Genomic DNA, 21,404 nt, shown 5'->3' on the forward strand with positions numbered 1-21,404 from the left:
CTTCTCTTAAATGTGACGTGACAGATCGCTGTAGTCAGAGATATATAGGCCTACATTGTGAACTACGTGTGAACAATGTCACTTAACATTGCATTTTACCTCAGGAAAGTTATCCGATATTCACAGTTTGTTTGGTTAGCAATAAAATAAGCTAATTTACTTGTATATATTATATATTTGTAAAAAATTGCCATGAAGACAAGTGCTTATTAAAACTATGTGCAACTGAGTTGTATAGCCTACAAACATTTCAGTTTTTACTTTAGTGTAATTATTGTATACAAAAATAAATAGAAGTTGAATAATACCCCTGTTGTTAATTGTAACCTCTAATATTAGAGTAATGTACCAAATTACAGGGTTCTATAGTTTGCAGCAATGTTTGGGAGATTTTCTTTTCTTAAGAAAAATCTAACTATCAGTATCAGCATCGGCAGATATCCTTCTGAATAATCGGCAGTCGTTATTGGCTGGGAAAATTAGTATCGGTGCATATTTATTGTATGTGAAACAGTGTGCAATGATAACATTATCCAATCATTATATAGCTACATAGTTGGCAGGGTACATAATGCACACTGTGCAAAAAAAACCCCACAAAAAACCAAAAACTAAAGTATTGTAGAGTCCTGAGGTCTATCTTTTTTTCATTTTGTTACTAGAGCAGACTTTAGTGGATGAAGTGAAAATAGCATCCGTTTCCCACCTTGGAAAACACCAGAAGAGGGCGCAATGAGGAGAGGAAAGAATGACTCCTGGAAAACAACTAGGATAATGAACAGGCATACTACATATTGTTTTTCTTTGCCAAATAATGCATGTTTATTATGCCACATCGCATTCATCCATGATTTTTACATCCATTCAAGTAAGCATAATATAAAAAGTAGCTGATAGGGTCCCTCAAAAAACAGAGGATAACACTATGTAAGCACCAATGACAGACAACAAATGTAAGACATTCCACTTTGAAAAAAGAAGAAATTATGAAATAGAATTTGAAATCCCTGTCTTAAAATAAGTTATTTAAAACTTATATGATGAAATACTATGAGTACTCTTGTATGAATGGTTGGAAAGGATCAAACTGCTTGTGACATTTTCAGTCAGCTTCATAAGAGTTACAGAATGGAGGGCATAAATAATTCATAATCATTGTCCACAAAAAACTGACCGTCAGTCAAGGTCTGAGAAGAACAGGCGGGGGAAAAAAACAAAACAAACACTGGCACCCCAGGAGCAGGTGACCCTGTTTGAACGTTTTTATTTATGAACTTCTGATCTGAATTGGGATGCTTAAAGCTACTAGCAATATTTAAAGTATTCATACATTACAGATCATAATGTAATATAATTTCTAATAATACTGATAAAATAGGACTTTGGTAGAAAATATGGTTACACTTTATTTTAAGGTGTCATTGTTACAGTGTAATTATATATTTCTGTACTGAGTAATATTAAGCAACTACATTTACTTACTATAGGGTTAGGACTTGGTTGAGGGTTAGTTGCATGTAATTATGCATAATTTACTGTTATTACTATGGTAAGTACATGTAACATATGTAAAAAGGACACTGTAAAATAAAGTGTAACCGAACATATTATAGGTCTCATCATATCTTTCTAATGTATCAGTTGTTTCCTCTACAAACCCATAAGACACTTAAATTATAACCAATAATATCTATAAGCAAAAGTAATTAGCTTGGTTTTCAAAATGCCAAAGTATACACCTGAAATGCATCTCACTAAAAAGAAAAGGAAATGGTCTCTTCAAGCCTTTATTTTTTGTAGATTTATCTAATATTCTTTCAGAAGACTCATCTGAGGAAACTCCTCTCACCTTTTCCAAACGCTTAAAAAAAGACCTAAACCACAGATCCCTTTTAAAAGTTAAAAAGTGCACCAGAGTTCCTTACATGTCTGAAGTGAGCTCACTTGAGAGTTATCCACAGTTTCATCTTCAACACCAGCAGCAAACAGAGAAAGAATGAGGTTTCAGAATTGCTACTGGCTCAGCGGTCAGAGGGGAAAAAAAACAGCTTTTCAGTCTGTTAATCGAGTTCTCTATTGAAAAAGTGATGTTCAGTCCTGTAATACAGTAAAGGAATGTTGTGACACTGAGCATAGACGAACGAGTACCATGACAATTCTGAGAGATGAAAGGTCCTCTAGAGAGGTGTAGTGGTTCAGGGCTCTTGATAATCTCACTGATTGGCCGGGGTTTCTAGACGTTCTTTATCACCTCTCTTTTACCTATGGGTCACCTGGTTGTTGATCAGGCCAGGGAAAGTGTCTTCTGTCTCGGCACTAAAGGAGCCCCCTAAAAAGAGACACAGAATCACAGTGACGTTCACTATACAGGGTTCTATGCATGTTCATTCGAAGCATGCTATTTCATGAACACTTTAGATTATACTTTAAACACGTTTATTATTTTACTTTAAAATTTGCGAAGATAACAATATCAAGCCAAGCCTCTTTTTTACATTTGGACTACTATTCAAAAGTTTGCGGGTCTGTGAATTGTTTTGATGTTTTTGAAAGAAGACTTTAATGCTCACGAAGGCTGCATTTATTTGATCAAAAATACTAAATATTAGTTTTAAATATTAACAGAATTTAAACTTTCTTTTTTTAATACATTTTAATGTGTAATGTATTCCTGTGAATTAAATCATTAAAATATGATTTCTTATTATTATTATTGTCAAAAACAGTTGTGCTGATTAATATTTTTGTGGAAACCGTGATACATTTTTTTGCAGGATTCTTTGATGAATAGAAAGTTCAAAATAAAAGATATTATTTAAAACAGAAATCTTTAATAAATGTCTTTATGGTCACTTTTGTACAAATAGTAGCAGGGCCGGATTAAGAGTTCAGAGGCCCCTGGGCACAATGTCTCCCCCCTTAGGCAGGCCAAATGTATATTTTGTCCAAGGACATTTTAATATGGCATTTACAGTTTTACTGACTTAAAAGGAACCTTTTTGCACTATGCTGGAGTAAAGTTCATAAATGGTCGTTCTTTCCCATAGGAATTTGTAAAACTATGTTGGGTGGACCTCTGTGCCTCTAGGGGGGTTCGGGGGCATGGTCCCCCGCAAGAACATTTTGTACATTTTAAGGTTAAATGTCCTAATTTCTTCACTAGCAAGAAATAAACCCTTGAGCTTTTATTTAGGAGAAAACACCAGATAACCATGCTGATCGTGTGAGCAAAGAGCGCACTTTTCTTTAAATCACGCAGCACAAACAGGATGTCTATTCTTAAAGTCTTGTGCTGTTTTATAAAGGCACAAAGCCATATCATGGTTTCGATTTTAGTTCGTTGGCAAAATATAACGCTAGAGACCTTTATGTTAGGTAAGGTTATACATTTTACATGTCATATGTGTTGGGAAAAGGGAGAAGAGAGAGTTCGGCAAAAGGTGGATTCGAACTCGGGTCGAGCGCATCAAAAGCTGCTTTCTAGCACTTCATGCGCTACGACCTGCGGCACTGTAGCCATTTCGTGAAGGGTGTCTTTTTGCTAAAAAGACAGGCACTTAGTGCAAATATACGCTCCGTTATCTACAATATTTGTTTTCTTCCCCTCGCTTGGGCCACAAGTGCGCTTGGCGAACTTGCAATGAATACATTTTATCAGACCGGCCCTCGCGGCCTCGAAACACTACCGGCCCACCGGGGAAACTCCCGACTCTCCCGATTGCCAATCCGCCCCTGGTGCCCGGGGCCCCTTAGATGTCGTGGGCCCCTGGGCAAGTGCCCAGTTGGCCTAATGGTTAATCCGGCCCTGAGTAGTAGTATTAAAAAATAAAAATAGACCCTAAATATTTGAATAGTAGTGTACAAGAATACACTAACTTTTCAGGTAAGATAAAAAAATCAAACTATAAAATAAATATAATATGATATACATGGTTAGCATGAAGGGACTAGTCACGAAAAAGAAAACTTATTTCTAAATGCAACTAAAGCGTCCAAAAGTGAATAATTTATGGAACCAGTGTATGTGAAAAAGGTGAGTCATTTTCTTGGCAAGACAATGTGAAGAGGCATTCATGACGTTTTGTTTACCTATATGGCAATTATACATCCATATACGATGACCATCATATCGACATCTGCATTTGACAATGTTATTGGTGTAATCCGACTCAGCAACCTCATAATTGGGGTTAATTACAATCTGTCAGAAAGAGTGAAAACAGTCAGCTCAAAGATCTAATCACAATGTCAGTTTCCAAGAATCAGGATAATATGATTAAAAGTATTTCTTTAGTACAAAAATGATTGCTATTTCGGAAATGTCATTATTACCTGGAATGTGTAGTCTCCTGGTTTAACATCTGTAATGTCCACCCACTGGCAGTCAATATCATGTCTGTATGTATCCCAGCAGCCCACTGTGATCCCCTGCTCACCAAAGTTTGCACACTCGTATCTCTTCTCAATTCCTTAAAAAAGTCAACAATACAAAGAGCACATTATCAAGTTGATGACAAGTTTACACTACTATAAAAAAGGAACAGAAAACATAACTGTGAGTTGAAAACTACAGAGTTAGAGTGAGGTCAGCTTATTCTTACAATTGTCAGCTACAAAAACATGCACATTCTTTCATACCTTCATCACATTCTGAGTCCTCCAGACAGAAACTTGCTTTGTGTCCTTCTGCCACCTTGGTTCCATTGTTGCTAATTAGGTCATAGTGGGTGAACACTTCCATACTATGATAGTGCCTGTAACAGTAAAAAGATAATTATTTTAAAAACCTTTACCTACAAGTAAAGACCTACCATACCATTTAAAAGTTTGTGGTTGGTAAGATTTTTTAATTGTTTTGAAAGTAGGCCGGTAAGTAAGTTATGCTCACCAAGGTTGCATTTATTTGATCAAAAACACAATAAAAACAGTAATATTGTGAAATATGACTAATTTAAAATAACTGTTTTCTATTTTAATATATTTTCAAATGTAATTTTAAAAGCTGTATTTTCAGTAGCTATTACTCCAGTCTTCAGGGTCACACGATCCTTCAGAAATTATCGTAATATGCTGATTTGCTGCTCGAAAACAATTCTTTTAATTATCAACATTGAAAACAGTAGTCCCGCTTAATATTTTTTTGGAAACCATGATAAAAAAAATCAGGATTCTTTGATTAATAGAAAAAAAGTTCAAAAGAACAGTATTTATTTAAAATAGAAATCATTATACACATCTTTACTGTCACTTTTGATCAGTTAAATCTGTCCTTACTGAATAAAATGATTAATTTCTTTTAAAAAAATAATAAAAAGCTGACCCCCAGGTTTTGAACGATACTTGGGTACTTTCCATGAGTACAAAAATGTAAACTGATACAGTTAGCCCCACTCTGTTGTTTACCCATTTAGTATATTATTTTTTGTTCATGGCCTCAAAACATGGATAAATGTAATATATTTATGCTCTTATGAATGATATCTGAATTCTACCTCTATTGTCTCCAGCAGTTATCAGGCCCCCCTCACCTGTGGCAGTCATGCCAAACCCAGGTCTCTCTAGAGGCTTTGGGTCTGAAGTCAGATTGTCCGTTGTTGTGGATCTGGGAGGAGAAGCGGAGGAGTCGGCGATAGGAGTTGGCTGGGGTGGCACTGGAGGTTGAGCCCAGGCAGTTCTCCTCATAGGCACACTGTAACATGATCATAGGTCGGTCCTCTAAGTATGTGGTCTGTTCCACCACCTGGGGGTTGAGCACCAGATCTGGGGCAGCTGGAGGGAAAATAAAAAAAACTCCAAGCTTATGTTTTAAAACGAGTGTTCCTGTCAAGAGTTCTAAAGAAAGGTTTGTCCATTATTTTTCATTGTTTTTAACTCCATATGACCAGAAAAAGAGACTTGTTTTAAACACATATTATACCACAAACTACATTAGTAATCATGTAGTGGTATGCTAAGGGCCCTATCATATATGCAGTGGCGGTGCAATGCGATGCAAGTGTTTTTTTCTAGTTTCAGCCCAACGCAGTTACCATATTCACTTCCTGCGCCACGTTGTTTTAATAGCAAATGCATTTGCCCCCATTTGTGCACCCATGGTAGCCTGGGAAAACCCAGACGAACTTCCGGCAAATTTAGATTTGCTCTGACTGAGCAGGGTCTGGTTTTAACCAGGCTACACCCATGGGCGTGCTGATCTGAAAACGAGATTGTTGGCGTGTTGCTATTTTAAGGCAACTGAAATAGACTCCGCCATTGACCAACAAAAACCTGGTCTAAAGTCAATGGTGCAATATTTTTTTGTTATTTAAAGGGCGGATTAGTAATAATTGATACCTCTCTGGAGAAGGGTTCAGTATTTCCGCTTGCAAATTCCTCCATGTAAATAGCGAATCCGCCATGACGCGAGCGCAACTGGCTTTTAAAGGGAATGGGAGATGAGACTCTGATTGGTTTATTGCATGTTATGCCCAAAACACAGCCATTACTCATTTAGAGACTAAGAGAATAGGGCGACCCTTTTAGAGCATGCACTGGGCGCACTGACCATTTTTCCCGTCGTTAAACTAGCAAAAGTGGATTTGAACCACTTCAAAGTGCACTTTTTTGCAATTTGTGCAAGTGCACTTGCGCCTTGCGCTTTAGACCATGCACTTAGGTCGTGAAAATAGGGCCCTATGTGTTGATGACACAATACAAACAGGATTGCATGGTATTTTCAAAGAGACCAGTAGAGGTCAGTGTTTCTCCAGAAAATAATTAGTTGAAGGTAATAGAATTACATACATAAAGAACTCTGAAAGTCGAGACATAAAAATGCATAAATATAAGAATAACTGTATTTGAATATTCTAATGATAATACTTACTCTCAGAGCAGGAAACTCCAGCAGCAAAGCGTCCTCCACCTCTAGGGCAGCTGAGATATTCTCCATGATGCAGACAGTGGGAGAGAGACATCTCTGTTCCAGCACACCTCACCCCACTCATAACCACCCCATCTGCACTCACTGAACCAGGCCAGTACCATGTCTCCTATACAAACACAAGATCCCACCTCAGTTCAAGTGATTCATCCATCCCACAGGGAAATGAAAGGTAGTGCAAATACACTGAATATAAAGACACAATTTATTATTAAACAAATGGCTACAGTATTAAAGATGCACCCAGTCATTTTTACTCATTAAAGTTTTAAACATAAAGAAAGTAATAGTACTTTTGAAGAACATGTTTGAAGACTCAGTAACATAGCTGATTTATTTTAAATGGAGCGAGTCGCATCATGGGAGCAGACATGTTGAGGTGTGTGTAATACTTATAAGACGCAGTGGCGTGCACAGACCTCCTCAGGGGCAGGGGCGGAGGTACCAAAAAGGGCACTAAATAAAAAAAATATTACTTCTTGATTGTTTTTGTTTCTATTCTTTCTTCCCTTGGCATTCTAATAAAATATATTGATACAATTATTAGAATGCATAACACATCAAATGAAAATAGAAAATGAAATTATTAGAAAATGAAATAATTACTAAATATTATTTACTTTACCAAACAAAACAGTGAGAATCAAGAAGGTAATTATGGAAAATTATTTTTTTAGTTTTGTTGATGTTGTAAATTTAATGTATGTATTATATGTATGAAAGACAGTGTTAGCTATCATGAATCAGTAACACTTTACAATAAGGTTTTATTAGTTAAAATTAGCTAATGAACTGCACTACTACAGCATTTATTAATCTTAGTTAATATTAATTTCAGCATTTACTAATACATTAAAATCAAAAGTTGTATTTGTTATCATTAGTTAATGCACTGACTGTGACATAAAATGAATAAACAATTAACAGTTGTAGTATTAACTAAGATATAGCCTACAGTAACAAATGTGTTGATCATGGTTAGTTCATGTTAGTTCATACATGAGTAGGCTAATGAACAAATGAACCTTATTGTAAAGCGTTACTATGAAATCAAAGATATAAGTTCCTTACAATTTAGAGTTGGACATGGACTTAAGATTTAATTTAACTTAATGTTAGATGTATTTCCCCTTGCACTTTTATTCCCTGGCTTGGATAAAAACTAATGACATTGTGATTGTCACTCAGAATGCGTCTGAAATCGAGTTATACTTTTATTGTAGTTAAGAATAACTCGCATGCTGCAGCAACTTTTAGAGTAGCATGGTGATGGTAGGATAAATGTAATTTTCTGTATTAGCTTAAAGGCCATGTTGCAGGGTTAATTTTTCAACGAATTTGTGCAATTTGCTTGTTGGTAATAAACATTTAAACTGTTATCCATTGTATTTTATGTTGTTGGGTATCACAAAACTCACTTCCCTACAGCACAAGCTTTCCAATGCACTTTCCATGTGACGACACCGCCCACACAAGCACCTGCCAAACACAGTGACAGACATGTGCGTGCGTGTGTGTGTGTGTGTGTGTGTGTGTGTGTGTGTGTGTGTGTGTGTGTCAAGACTTTAGAGTGTGACAGAAGCACAATGTTGTGTTTTATTGCGAGTGTACACAAATATAATTAAATAAAAGTAAACACTTTGCAGTTTGAATGATATCCTGTATGAACAAAAATGACGGAGTAAGTTATGTTTTTATGTTTCCACTGTTCGATCGCGCCCGCGCCTCTCTCTCACACACTCACACACACAATAGAGGGAATACACGTGACGTCACCGTTGGCCGGAGTGACTGCGGTTACGCCCACAGGTGGCAAAAAGACTGAGCGGCAGCATTGGTTTTCAGCGTGAATGTGCGGAAAAACACACAAAACGCGTCTAAAACGGGAAAGAGCTTTGAGACTGACTGTACAACTTGATTTGACAAGAAATATGAGGTATATTTTTACAGACTACCGAAAGCAACAGAACAGAGAAGCAAATAGATCGCTGCAATTCATAGAAACAACTGGACTCCAGGCAGCGAAAGGTGGACTTGCAGTTATCACTTTTGTGTCAATATGCTGAATTTAGTGGTAAAATCATTCTCTATATATTGTATTGTTATATATTGCAGTGACAACTCATCAATCAAATATTTACCACTCTATATTCTGTATAATTTGACATTTTTAAATAAACACTGACAAAAAACTATACAAGTTTTAAGTCTAGACGATATGATGATTTATATAACATTGATATAAGTGATCACCTGGATTTAGACCTGCCTATATTGTATTTATATAAAGCGTTCACAGGCAAATTTGCTGTATGTATTTCCCTGGTGTCGAAATCAGGCACATATAAATGTCAGGAAACACGATTCCTGGCTGCATGTTAATATCCATGGATCACTGATTCTTTAGTAAGTTGTAAGGAACACTATATTGAGTCCAATCTTTAGTTTAAACTGATAATCGTTTGTTTTACTTGCGTTTTCGCAGTTTCCCCTATTAAATCCAGTCACGCAGCTGCTATTCTGCCACTCAGTCCGGCTGAGGGGGCGTGTTCCGGCGGGAAAGTGACGTTAATGCATTAATGTTAATGTGACGTTAATGTGACGTCACCGTTGGCCGGAGTTACTGCAGTTACCCACAAGTGGCAAAAAGACTGAGCGGCAGCATTGGTTTTCAGTGTGAATGCTGCGGAAAAACACACAAAACGCGTCTAAAACGGGAAAGAGCTTTGAGACTGACTGTACAACTAGATTTGACAAGAAATATGAGGAATATTTTTACAGACTACCTAAAGCTACAGAACAGAGAAGCAAATAGATGTGTGTTAATGACGTTAACGCATTCCCTCTATACGAATACATGTATAATTCCACCCCTAATAGCTAGCATGATGCTTTCTATTTCTAAATGACAAAGACAAACTTTACCAGTACTACGACACTATAACAAAGGTTACCGGTACTTATCTGAACTAACGTCATGATCATATACTGCCACTAAATATAAAGAAAACGTAAAAAAAATATGTGCCGTTATTGTGCACTGCTGCTCGTAAGTTAAAACGGCTTGCCATAGCTTGTAGACCATCTCCAGTGTTCATTGCTGCGTTGCTAAATGATAGCAACTCACCAGGACACTTCACCAACCCTCCACTCTTTCTCCTCGGACCATGCATTTAATTGGCTTTGACGGCCATCAGTTCTTGGCAATTCTTCATTTGCCCTCTCACGTCTAGCAGGTTCAAAATTATACGGCTGCGGGCCATCATACATGTTAGTTCTTCTTGCCAACTCTTCCTCATCTCAGTCAGTCGCCATAGTTCTAATACTAGGCTGAGGCGCCCTTTCCTCAGCTTCTCCCCAACGTGACGTCATCACCGAGTTGTGTAAAAAAAAAGTTACTACCAGAAACGTAAAAAACTGGTCTTTAAGACAATTTTTGAGAGATTTTACAAATGATATACATATCTTGAGTGATTTATGTACCCATTAATCAACAGTGGTGGTTAACCTGCAACATGGCCTTTAAACGTTACCTGCTGCTCGTTTGAAGAGACTCGCGCGAACTGCTGTAGTGCGTGTACGGTGTACCAGAACCGTTAAATGCTTATGAGGCGCTGCAAAGGAAACTCCGCCTACCACTTCTTCGCCAAATTTTTTTTATATAATATTTGTTTGTATTATTATTGTTAGTGGCAAGGGTGTGTAAGTGTGTTATTTATTGTAATATTTATAATAATAATAATTATTATTTACAATTATCAGAAAATGACACAATACATTTTGAGAAAAAAGGGGCAGAGGCTTGAGCCAACCCCCCCCCCCCCCACTGATAAGCCGTATAATACTTGCTTTATCTCAGTAGTGATGTTATTGTTAACTAAATCTATTGAAATAAAGCTGAAATAAAAAATAAAGTACAAATATTAGATAAAAAAATTATCAACTTACTGATAAGTTTAAGTTGAAGAACTAAAATTACTCAGACTAAAAACTGAAATATAAGCAGAATTGTTAATAATTAATACTAAAAAAAAACACTGTGTCAGTAACCTGTATGTTACTGGTCACTCTTTTAATAAATGAATCAAAGGTTATCTAATGGCATTGGTAACTGAAAACATTCACATCGCTAGGTGTCGCTATTGAGATTGAGGAGTCACGTGCCGATGTGGGCGGGGTCTGAGCCGGTCCGCCATGATGGTAGGAGACGCTATCGGTTGCCAGGGGCAACGCCATCAGAACTTCATAGAAGCGCGACTAAACATTCAAGAGCTCTTTCATTTTTGCGCATTTATTATTTTCGCGCATTTATTATTTCGGCGGGACAGAGACGGATCTACGAATACGAGAAAAAAAGGAAGAAAGTAAAGAAATGCAAAAAGATAAGGCGAAAGAAAAGGGACCTTACAGGAACAAGCTCACACCAAGCGCAAAACAGCGGTATTTGGAGAAGCAGCATCAAGATATTTGTTCTTTTGCACTAAGAACAGTATTGTTATTTTATTATTATTACTTATGTTGTCCATGAAACTTATGTTGTCCGAAAAAAATACATATATATTCAGTCCTCGATAAATATTGTTAAGCCATATCAAGTTGTTTCAAGCATTTATTTCAAGAAATAAAAAAGTAATGAATAAGGCACTCAAACAACACTTTTGCACATGTTCGTTAAGGCACAGCAAACAGTGACAACTTATCAAAGGCATCAGCCAACCAAGCAATCCGGCGTCTCCTCGTCAGGTCAGAGACTTGCTCTCCCTGATGCTGTGTCCATTTCGGTAACCTAAAAAACTGTATTCCATTCTTCCTATGTTTTCCAAATGTATCGTGTGAGGTACTGGAGCAGTTTTTAACGCAGCAGTGACCTCCAGGCATGGTAAAACAGTGTGGAATTGCGAGAACCTCCTCTACTACCGAGTTAACAACACATGTAAACTATCTTGTTTTGCCGCCGGAATCCTGCCAACATGGCGGAGAGGGTGAGAATCCCGCGAGATCCCGTGATATCGAGGGGAGGGGCTCTGTACCATGACGACAACTCCTCACTCTCAATAAGACTTGCGTAGACACTGCTGCTCGTAAGTTCAAACGGCTTGCCATAGCTTGTAGACCATCTCCAGTGTTCATTGCTGCGTTGCTAAATGATAGCAACTCACCAGGACACTTCACCAACCCTCCACTCTTTCTCCTCGGACCATGCATTTAATTGGCTTTGACGGCCATCAGTTCTTCGCAATTCTTCATTTGCCCTCTCACGTCTAACAGGTTCAAAATTATACGGCTGCGGGCCATCATACATGTTAGTTCTTCTTGCCAACTCTTCCTCATCTCAGTCAGTCGCCATAGTTCTAATACTAGGCTGAGGCGCCCTTTCCTCAGCTTCTCCCCAACGTGACGTCATCACCGAGTTGTGTAAAAAAAAAAACGTTACTACCAGAAACGTAAAAAACTGGTCTTTAAGACAATTTTTGAGAGATTTTACAAATGATATACATATCTTGAGTGATTTATGTACCCATTAATCAACAGTGGTGGTTAACCTGCAACATGGCCTTTAAACGTTACCTGCTGCTCGTTTGAAGAGACTCGCGCGAACTGCTGTAGTGCGTGTACGGTGTACCAGAACCGTTAAATGCTTATGAGGCGCTGCAAAGGAAACTCCGCCTACCACTTCTTCGCCAAATTTTTTTTATATAATATTTGTTTGTATTATTATTGTTAGTGGCAAGGGTGTGTAAGTGTGTTATTTATTGTAATATTTATAATAATAATAATAATTATTATTTACAATTATCAGAAAATGGCACAATACATTTTGAGACAAAAGGGGCAGAGGCTTGAGCCATAGTCTAAAATTACATTTTAGTCTAAAATTACTCAGACTAAACACTGAAATAAAAACAGAATTGTTAATAATTAATACTAAAAAAAACACTGTCTCAGTAACCTGTATGTTACTGGTCACTCTTTTAATAAATGAATCAAAGGTTATCCAATGGCATTGGTAACTGAAAACATTCACATCGCTAGGTGTCGCTATAAGACTGGCGTAGACTTTTTTTTTTTGCACCAGTCTTATTGAATGCAACTTTATGAAAGAACATGCTAGATATTAAAATGAAAGACCATAAAGTTGAGGCAAAAGAGAAAGAGAAACCACTAACAGTAAAATGTAAAATAACCAAAAGATGGTGCTATTTCCTGTCACCTTATAAAAACCTCTGGGACTTTTTGTTCTAATCGAGAAAAGTCCTCAGCAGCCAAGACCTAGCTTTGCACATCCGTGGCAAAGTCAAAACACTAAATAGTAGCCAAAGGAGAATTAAACGTAATACCCAGAGCAACAAAATGTTCTCTTTGATGTCATATTTTTTATAGTAAGTTACCTACATTTAAGTCTGTTTCATATAATTGAACCATTTAATTATTTAAAATAAAAACAAACAGAGTCCGTATTATTTAACCATTTCCAGAAAAAAAATTACTTGTCAACACAACAGTAACATCTTCAAAAGCAAACCTCTCCTTCCCTGCGGCAGTCAACTGTTTCGTTCTTCATTATCTATCTAAGATCCATTTGATGAAGAGATAATTTCCTCTTGGAAATTATAGACAGTCTCTAACTCTCTTGAACGCTTCCCAGGTGTAACAGTTTATCTTCAACGCTGTCAAACCAGAAGGGAGTAATGGTTTCTCTTGGCAACCATAAACACAGACATCTATAACTGTCAGAAACCATGTATTTAAGAAGGTTAATCTGAGGGAAAAAGACATGTCTTAACAGCTGGTTGTTCTACTAATTACCATTAGAAACATCATTCTTTCTCACAGGACGACTTCAAGCTGAGCTGTTTCTCTAATAAAACTGGGATTCATTTCAGACTTTAAATATACAAGTAAATTTGTTTTCTTGCAGTAACTGATTTTGTCTAAGGCTATTAAAAGAAAAAAATCCACACTGTACATGGTACAAGTGAGTAGAGAGTCAATTGCACTACTACTGAAAAAAAAATGGTTACTTTGTGGACATATTTGACAAATAAATCACAATAAATTCTTTAGAAGGTACACCAGTCTACTGTGTTTACAAAATCCCTTCTGTGAATTGACAAATGAAATGTCATTAGACTAGACAACGTGCCTGAGTGTTGGAATGCTGCGATTTCTTATTAACAACCAGCAGGAACAGTTAAAGGACACCACAGGAATCCCATTGTCACAAAATAGTCGATAAAAATCAAATTGACCTGAAACATTCCAGAAGTGATTTGAATTGGTTTTAATAAAGTTCAGAAATCATAGTAGGACGTCACTGAAAAACTTTCAGCCCACACAGAGCTTTGATATCACAAACAGCAGTCCTCCACCATCCCTGCTTATACAAAAATAGCTGAATAGTAATACGAGTTTGGAATACCATGAATTTCTTCAAAGGGCCAACATCCAGTTTACAAAGATCAAGGGATGATCCAGTGAGAAGGAAAGACATACCTTACCAACAGCCTGTTGAGGTCTCAGCAGTGTAAAAGGATCACAATATGAGACTCAAATGTACATTTCGAGGAGTAAACATACCTGGAAAGCACTGCTTGCAAAGCCCAGGCCTAGCTGTCTGCAGACCACCATGGCCTCCATAGTGCCCCAGCCCTCACCGCACACAGTCCCCCACACCAGAGAACCATTACGCTCCATAAGAACCTCAACGCGGCCTTCAAAGGGGTTATGTCCTCCACTCAACCGCAGCTGCAATAATAAAGAGCAGACTGGTCATGTTATGACTGTAAAAATGCATTTCGGTAGTCAGTCAATTTGAGTGAGTTTTTACCCTCTGTTGGAAGCCCATGGCAGGAACATTGCACCTCACGCCTGCGTCCTCCTCATGACTGCAGCCTTCAGAGTCTTTATCCATATTGAAGGGACACTCAGTGATAGACTTCTCAAAGCCAGAACATTGAACCTCATTCATATGTACAGGGCCCATTCCTGGAAAATACATGTTTTTATCCAGACACAACCATAAATGGTCATAGACACGTTTAGTCCTAATAATAAAATACCTACCTATATACACATATCTAATAATCATAGGAAGAAAACATAATTTACCCTGAAATGTAAGTACATTTTTGAAAGTATGTGGGAAATTGTTGTTTTCAAGAGAGAAAGAACTGAAAGAACTGAGTTTATGTGAGTCTACCATGCCATTAAGATGGAATTTACTGGCCATGTTCAAAATTAGGACAACTGTAGATTAGTGACCTAAAACTACACTTTAAACCTGAATAAACATGGAAACATGCAATTTGTAAAAATAAATAAAAAAATTAAAAAAAAACATGGTGGGACTACTACAAAATATTTGGACACACTAAGACTGTAGGATATATTAATATTTTAGGCCAGGTGTTTGAAAAACCCTTGGTAGGATGATCCCCATGGACCACCTTAAAATATAAAGTCATCAATAATTTTTTAAAGAGACCCATTTGTGTGAGGAAAACATAATATGATAACACAAATACAGCATGCTGTTTGCAAAATTAAAAGGAAATCTCATGAACTGAGAAATCACATTGTCCCTGATCTACTGATAAATAAGAGGTCATTGTACTATAAAACCATACTGTTAATTCCATAACTCAAATATATCCTGCTTGCACTGTCAAACCTCTGCGACTGATCCAGAATGCTGCAGCTAGACTGGTCTTTATCGAGCCGAAGAGAGGACACATCACTCCTCTCCTCACAAAATTGCACTGGCTGCCAATTGCCGCTCGCATCAAATTCAAGTCACTGACGTTTGCCTACATAACAACCACTGGCTCTGCTCCCTTTTACCTAAACTTATTACTTCAGACTTATGTGCCATCCAGAAACTTGCGCTCTGCAAGCGAACGTCATCTTGTGGTGCCATCTCAAAGAGGCACAAAGTCTCTTTCTCAGACCTTTACACTGACTGTTCCCTGCAGGTGGAATGATCTGCCTAACTCAACCAGAGCTTCTGAGTCCGTAGCCACTTTCAAGAAACGGCAGAAGATGCATCTTTTTCGGCAGCACTTGATCTAGTAATACTAACACTTTCTCTTCTCTTCTATTCTATTTAAAAAAAATATTACAAATTACATGTACTGTGTTAGATTAAACTGAGAAGGGTCATAGCACTTGCATATTGTTGTCCTACTGTTAGTTTAACTGCTTCTATTGTTCTCATTTGTAAGTCGCTTTGGATAAAAGCGTCTGCTAAATGAATATATTTAAATGTAAATAAATATAAATATCAAAACAGCTTTAATTTAAAAACAAGCTTCCAAAAATAACTTGTTTTCAACTAATAGAAAAATGTGGTAAATGTTTTAAAAAGAGTTCCACCTGTAATACTTTCTTCATATGCAAATGTTACCCAATCATAGCAGTTCATGACCCCTTTAAATAACTGGCTTTTATATGTTTATATGTATATAAGGCCAAAATAAATAATTAAAATATTATATGAAAATTATTATCTGTAATGTCAGACCAGAAGAGAAACATTTTCAGCTTAATCAATTTGTCTTCCTCCCACCCCTTACTTAATAAATTACATTCATTATAACAATGTATCAATTTTAGTTATAACATTATACCAGTTCCCTAGAGCATTGTGTGCTATGAATCTCTTAAAAGGGCACAAGTAAATAAATGGATCAGGGAGGTTGTAGCATTCCATCTACTTTAGAACTTTTAGATAAATTCAATTGTACGCACCTTGTCCAAGCTGACCTCCAGAAAGCGCCTCCTTGGCACTCCCTAATCCAAGCTCACGACACACCACAGTAGCTGCTACGAGATTCCAGTTGTCATCACAGATCGTGCCCCATTCTCCATTCTTCAACACCTCCACACGCCCCTCTCCAACTACAGCGCCACCTCTGAGACGCACCAGGGGTTGCTGTATGTGAAGGAAAAGGAAGACTGAATGAGAAAGACGATTCCTTTTAGCAGAAAAGCTAAACGTGAAGCTAAAAGCTAAAAGAAAGTGCTAAACTCAAAAAAGGAATTCATATACAAGTTTTACAGTGATTCAGCAAATGGATTTACATCAGATGTGCATTACAAACTTTAAAACATCATAATTAAGATGCTCATTACAAAAGTTGGTAAAACCATTATAATTATTAAATTAAAATACACTGTTGGGGTAACATTACGATTTTTTTTTCTCTTATGCTCACCAATGCTGCATTTATTTGAGCAACAATAACAAAAAAAGAATAACAGTAATATTGTCAAATACTATCACAATTTAAATTTTAATAAATTTTCAAATGTAATTTATTTCTGTGATGGCAAATCTGAATTTACAGTAATTTCATTACTCCAGTCTTTACTCGGTTTCACATAATCCTCCAGAAATCATTCTAATATGCTGATTTGGTGCTCAATAAACATTTATTTTTATGATCAACATTGAACACAGTTGTTCCGCTTAATATTTTTGTGGAAACCATGATAAAAAATTTTGAGGATTCTTTGATGAAAAGATTAAAAGTTCAAAGGAACAGCATTTATTTAGAATATGTGTTTTTTTGTAACATTATAAATGTCTTAACTTTAACTTTTTATCAATTTGATACATCCTTGCAAAATTCCAAAACCTTCATCATTAAAAGAATGGATATATTCTGCAGGAATTCTTTCAGGAATATACAACAGACACTTCAATGGTGCAGATATACTGTACATCATGCTAATGAACTCACTGACCTCGCTGAATACTATGTAACAGACAGGCTTCCACATGGACTACGTAAATATGTAATTTGGAAAGAGTGATGTCATTTTCGGGTAAAATGTCTGTCATCATTGGGCTTTAAAGATTTAAAAATATCCTTTTCTCTGCTCTCTAACATTAGTATTCATATAATCACACTTTGTGGCAGCTTAAAATACTGGACTTGAAAACTGCCACTTTTGCCATACATTCTTCTTTAAATAAGTAAGAGACAATTCACTTTAAAGTAGTCGCTTAGTCTAGATCAATATTTTCTATAACCATGGTGATAAAGTGTGTTGAGATCTGTTCCATACTTAGTCTTCTCAAAGGTGAGAGTCAGAAGTTCTGTGCAAATGCAATACCTCATGTAGACATGTGGCTTCTTGTATTTTTGGAGAAAATGTATCATCTGGCCTCACCTCCTGTCTGAAGGCCTTCCTGTATCCTGACATGGGAGTCGGGGCAAAAGCTCTGCCAGGGACGCAGCTGACTACCACAGGAGTGCCCTGCTCACACGTGCTATTGGCTTTGATGGTGAGCGTGTGGCCCAGCTTACAGCTAGACAAATGAGCTTCATTTCCGGTGCAATTTATGGAGTAATCCCAGTAAGTTGGCTTTCTCCTGCGGGCAAACATCCTGAGAAACAAAGGAAAGGGAATTTGAGAACTGAGTTGAACAAACATAACTCACACAAAAAAAACATGTATAGGCCAAAGTGGAAGATTCTAGCCATAATAGGGCTAGTAAAGATTCATGACTGCATTAAACATTCAATACACTTTGAACTGTAAAAGGATGAAGCGCAGCTGAAGTGACGTCATATATTCCTGCAGGAAAACCAGTGCTAATCCTACATACAGAATATTTAATAAGCTCCCCTGTCTGAAGTATACTGGCCATCATTCACACAAAAAAAGACACAATCCACATTTGTTTTTTATTTAGACTCTAAGGGAGAGAATGTCTCACACTAGACTAATATCAGGAAAACAAATGTAGACAAACAAACACATAGGCTTTGAGAGATACAAAAGAAAAGGTAGACATAACATTTAACTCACAGATTTGATCTAAAGTTAAAAAAAAAATTGTTACAAAAGCTTTAACAACCTGGCGTTTAATTTATAGTGTTTGTGAGAACAGCTGGGAGAGTTGTTACATTCCATGCTTTATCATCTGAGAACATCATCTGCTTGTTCCAGCCAGGGAAAGACCCATATTATTTACAGGAGCCATTTATGCATGGTCCTCTGAAAGGATTGTCCAAGTTTTCTCATGAAAGCACGGTATAAAGCCACAGGGCAGACAGAGGTAGTTGAAAGGAACCCCATTTTGGCTCCACGCTGAAAAAATTATAGCCTTTGGCTGCGTGTCCCCCCTCCCCCCAACACCAAGCAGAGATTTAAAAAAAAAAAACAGTGCCTGCACATTTCATAAGGCGCAGCATGTGCGTGGAAACACGTAGCTTAGCCGAACAGTCCGAGATCATAGAACCAACTATAAAGCTTTAATTTCTTTTCTGCCTAAGTGATTGCTCATAAAACACATTAATTACCATTAATTACTAACTAGGCATTTTAGTGCTGATTTCCACAGTTATGAAAGTGCTCATGAAGATTTATGCAACTCATGAGAGTCATTACGAACACAGTATGGAATGTAATATCTTAGCAGAAAGTATGAGTTCAAGACTATGTTCTCTGCAGATTTTCTCATTTATTTGCAGATTTTTTTTATCAGGCATATACACAGATTAAAGGGTTAGTTCACCCAAAAATGATGTGTGTCTGGTGCGCCCGAGCTTCATTTACAGTCTGAGGGAGACGCACGCTGGAAACAAAACAATCTTCTAAAACATGTCTAAGGATTTCCACACAGAGGAAGACTTGCATTTTTTTGCCCAGCCATATTTATTTGAACCCGAATACACGGACGCACCAGATACATGTCAGCAGCGTCTTACGTCATCAGCATCACTGCGGACTGGTGAACGCGGATCCCCAACAGAACCGGAAGACAATACAATGCTCAATAAAGTCGTAGTTTTGGTTATTTTTGGACCAAAATGTATTTCCGATGCTTCAAAACATTCTAACTAACCCACTGATGTCACATGGACTACTTTGATGATGTCTTTATTTCCTTTCTGGACAAGGACAGTATACCGTTCATACATTTTCAATGGAGGGACAGAAAGCTCTCGGACTAAATCTAATATATCTTAAAATGTGTCCCGAAGATGAACGGAGGTCTTACGGGCTTGGAGCGACATGAGGGGGAGTCATTAATGACATCATTTTCATTTTTGGGTGAACTAACCCTTTAAGTAGTCTTGAAGACTCGCTAGAAACATTCTTCATGATGCGATTTCAAATACGGCAAATGATGTTCATTTGCCTAAACCAGTGGTTTATCTGACCAATCCTGATGGAAAAGCAGCTTGTCTATCTTTTTTATTTCCATGGGAGTATTTTCAGTCAGGCCTCCTCCCAACAGTTCCCTTTCGAGAACGTTCACTTCGTATTGTGTAGCTATTCTTAGTGGGGAAAGCTCCCTTTCTCAAGAATATTGAAGCCATTATTTTAAAACGCAGAGCATCTAGCTCGCTCATTGGCTGTGCTGCAGCAACTGCACGAACCTATGGCGAGGCGTAGGTTCCCGCACCTATATAAGCAGACCATTTCACCATAGAATCAGATTTAATCTCCTTCAGCGAACACCTTCTTCGCTGATCTCCGAGCCTTTGCCGTCGACGAGCCCCTGCAGCGGAACGAGCGACCTGATCAGCGGACACGGCCCCTTCAACTTGGTGCCACCTTCCCCTGAATCACCGTTAACCTGCAACCATCCAGCGAAAGAGAAGCCTTTATATCCTTTTCAGCTACTTCTGTGTGTTCGCCGTCGCGACTCTCTAGAAGCTGAAAGAGCAAATTTTCTACAGCATTGTTTTTCTACAGCCTCTCTGCATGAAACTGACAGACACAGCGAGTGCGCCCCATGCCTGAGCCTCGTCCACGCAGAGACTGCACTCAACAATGACGGCTGCCAGCACTGCAAGAGCATGCCCATCACCATCCTGCACTCGCGGCTAAATCTCCTCTTGGACCCGCCCTTGGCGCTCCCGCGCTTCCTTCCCTCCTCGAACCTCGAAGGAAGAAGCGACAATGCCAAAGGATGCCTAAACCCAGCCCACGCTGGCCCAGACCTTGCATGCCTCGCTCTCTCCTCGCGAGACCCCCTCACTGGATCTGTGCCCCTCCTCTCAAGCAGCAGGACTCGTTTAGTTTGCCGCATCTGAGTAACCCAGCTGTGAGCCAGTGCATCCGTGCCGAGGGTCCCCTTGGTGCGGGAATAAAACAACTGGCAATGGGACGAGTCCGGAGAGGCAAACAGATCTATCTGCGCGGCCCCGAAGTGGTCCCATATCAGCTGGACCGCCTGGGGATGGAGTCGCCATTCTCCCGAGGCCACAATCTGTCGTGAGAGCTTGTTGGCGGGCACGATTGAGCAGGCAAGGGATGTGAGTGGCACGTAGCGACCTCAGATGCTTCTGACTCCATAGGAGGAGGTGGCGGGCGAGTTGTGACATGCAACGGGAACGTAGACCATCCTGGTGGTTGATGTACGCCACAGTCGCAGTATTGTCCGTACGGACCAATACATGCTTGCAGAGCAGCATCCTCTTGAGGCGTCTCAAAGCAAGGTGTACCGCTAACAACTCGAGGC

General features: G+C 38.2%; 1 protein-coding gene across 2 annotated transcripts in view; it reads right to left on the reverse strand.

Moving 5' to 3' along the window:
- Positions 1-797: 797 nt before the first annotated feature.
- Positions 798-21,404, reverse strand: part of loxl2b (lysyl oxidase-like 2b) — a 43,619-nt gene continuing 23,012 nt past the window's right edge. Inside the window, exons 5-14 of one of the 2 annotated variants that reach the window (XM_077240898.1) lie at positions 18,098-18,314; positions 16,670-16,853; positions 14,751-14,908; positions 14,501-14,668; positions 6,866-7,031; positions 5,529-5,769; positions 4,639-4,754; positions 4,333-4,469; positions 4,090-4,201; positions 798-2,329 (exon numbers count right to left, since the gene is read on the reverse strand). In XM_077240898.1, the coding sequence (XP_077097013.1) occupies positions 2,259-2,329; positions 4,090-4,201; positions 4,333-4,469; positions 4,639-4,754; positions 5,529-5,769; positions 6,866-7,031; positions 14,501-14,668; positions 14,751-14,908; positions 16,670-16,853; positions 18,098-18,314 (1,570 nt within the window). In that variant the 3' untranslated portion in view covers positions 798-2,258. Of the gene's footprint in view, positions 2,330-4,089; positions 4,202-4,332; positions 4,470-4,638; positions 4,755-5,528; positions 5,770-6,333; positions 6,417-6,865; positions 7,032-14,500; positions 14,669-14,750; positions 14,909-16,669; positions 16,854-18,097; positions 18,315-21,404 lie in introns of those variants that run through there. The other variant, XM_077240899.1, reaches the window with a different exon arrangement.

This window comes from Siphateles boraxobius, unplaced genomic scaffold (genome assembly GCF_051911475.1).
Source record: "Siphateles boraxobius isolate OS27281-9 unplaced genomic scaffold, OSU_SipBor_1 24, whole genome shotgun sequence".
Taxonomy (NCBI): Eukaryota; Metazoa; Chordata; class Actinopteri; order Cypriniformes; family Leuciscidae; genus Siphateles; species Siphateles boraxobius.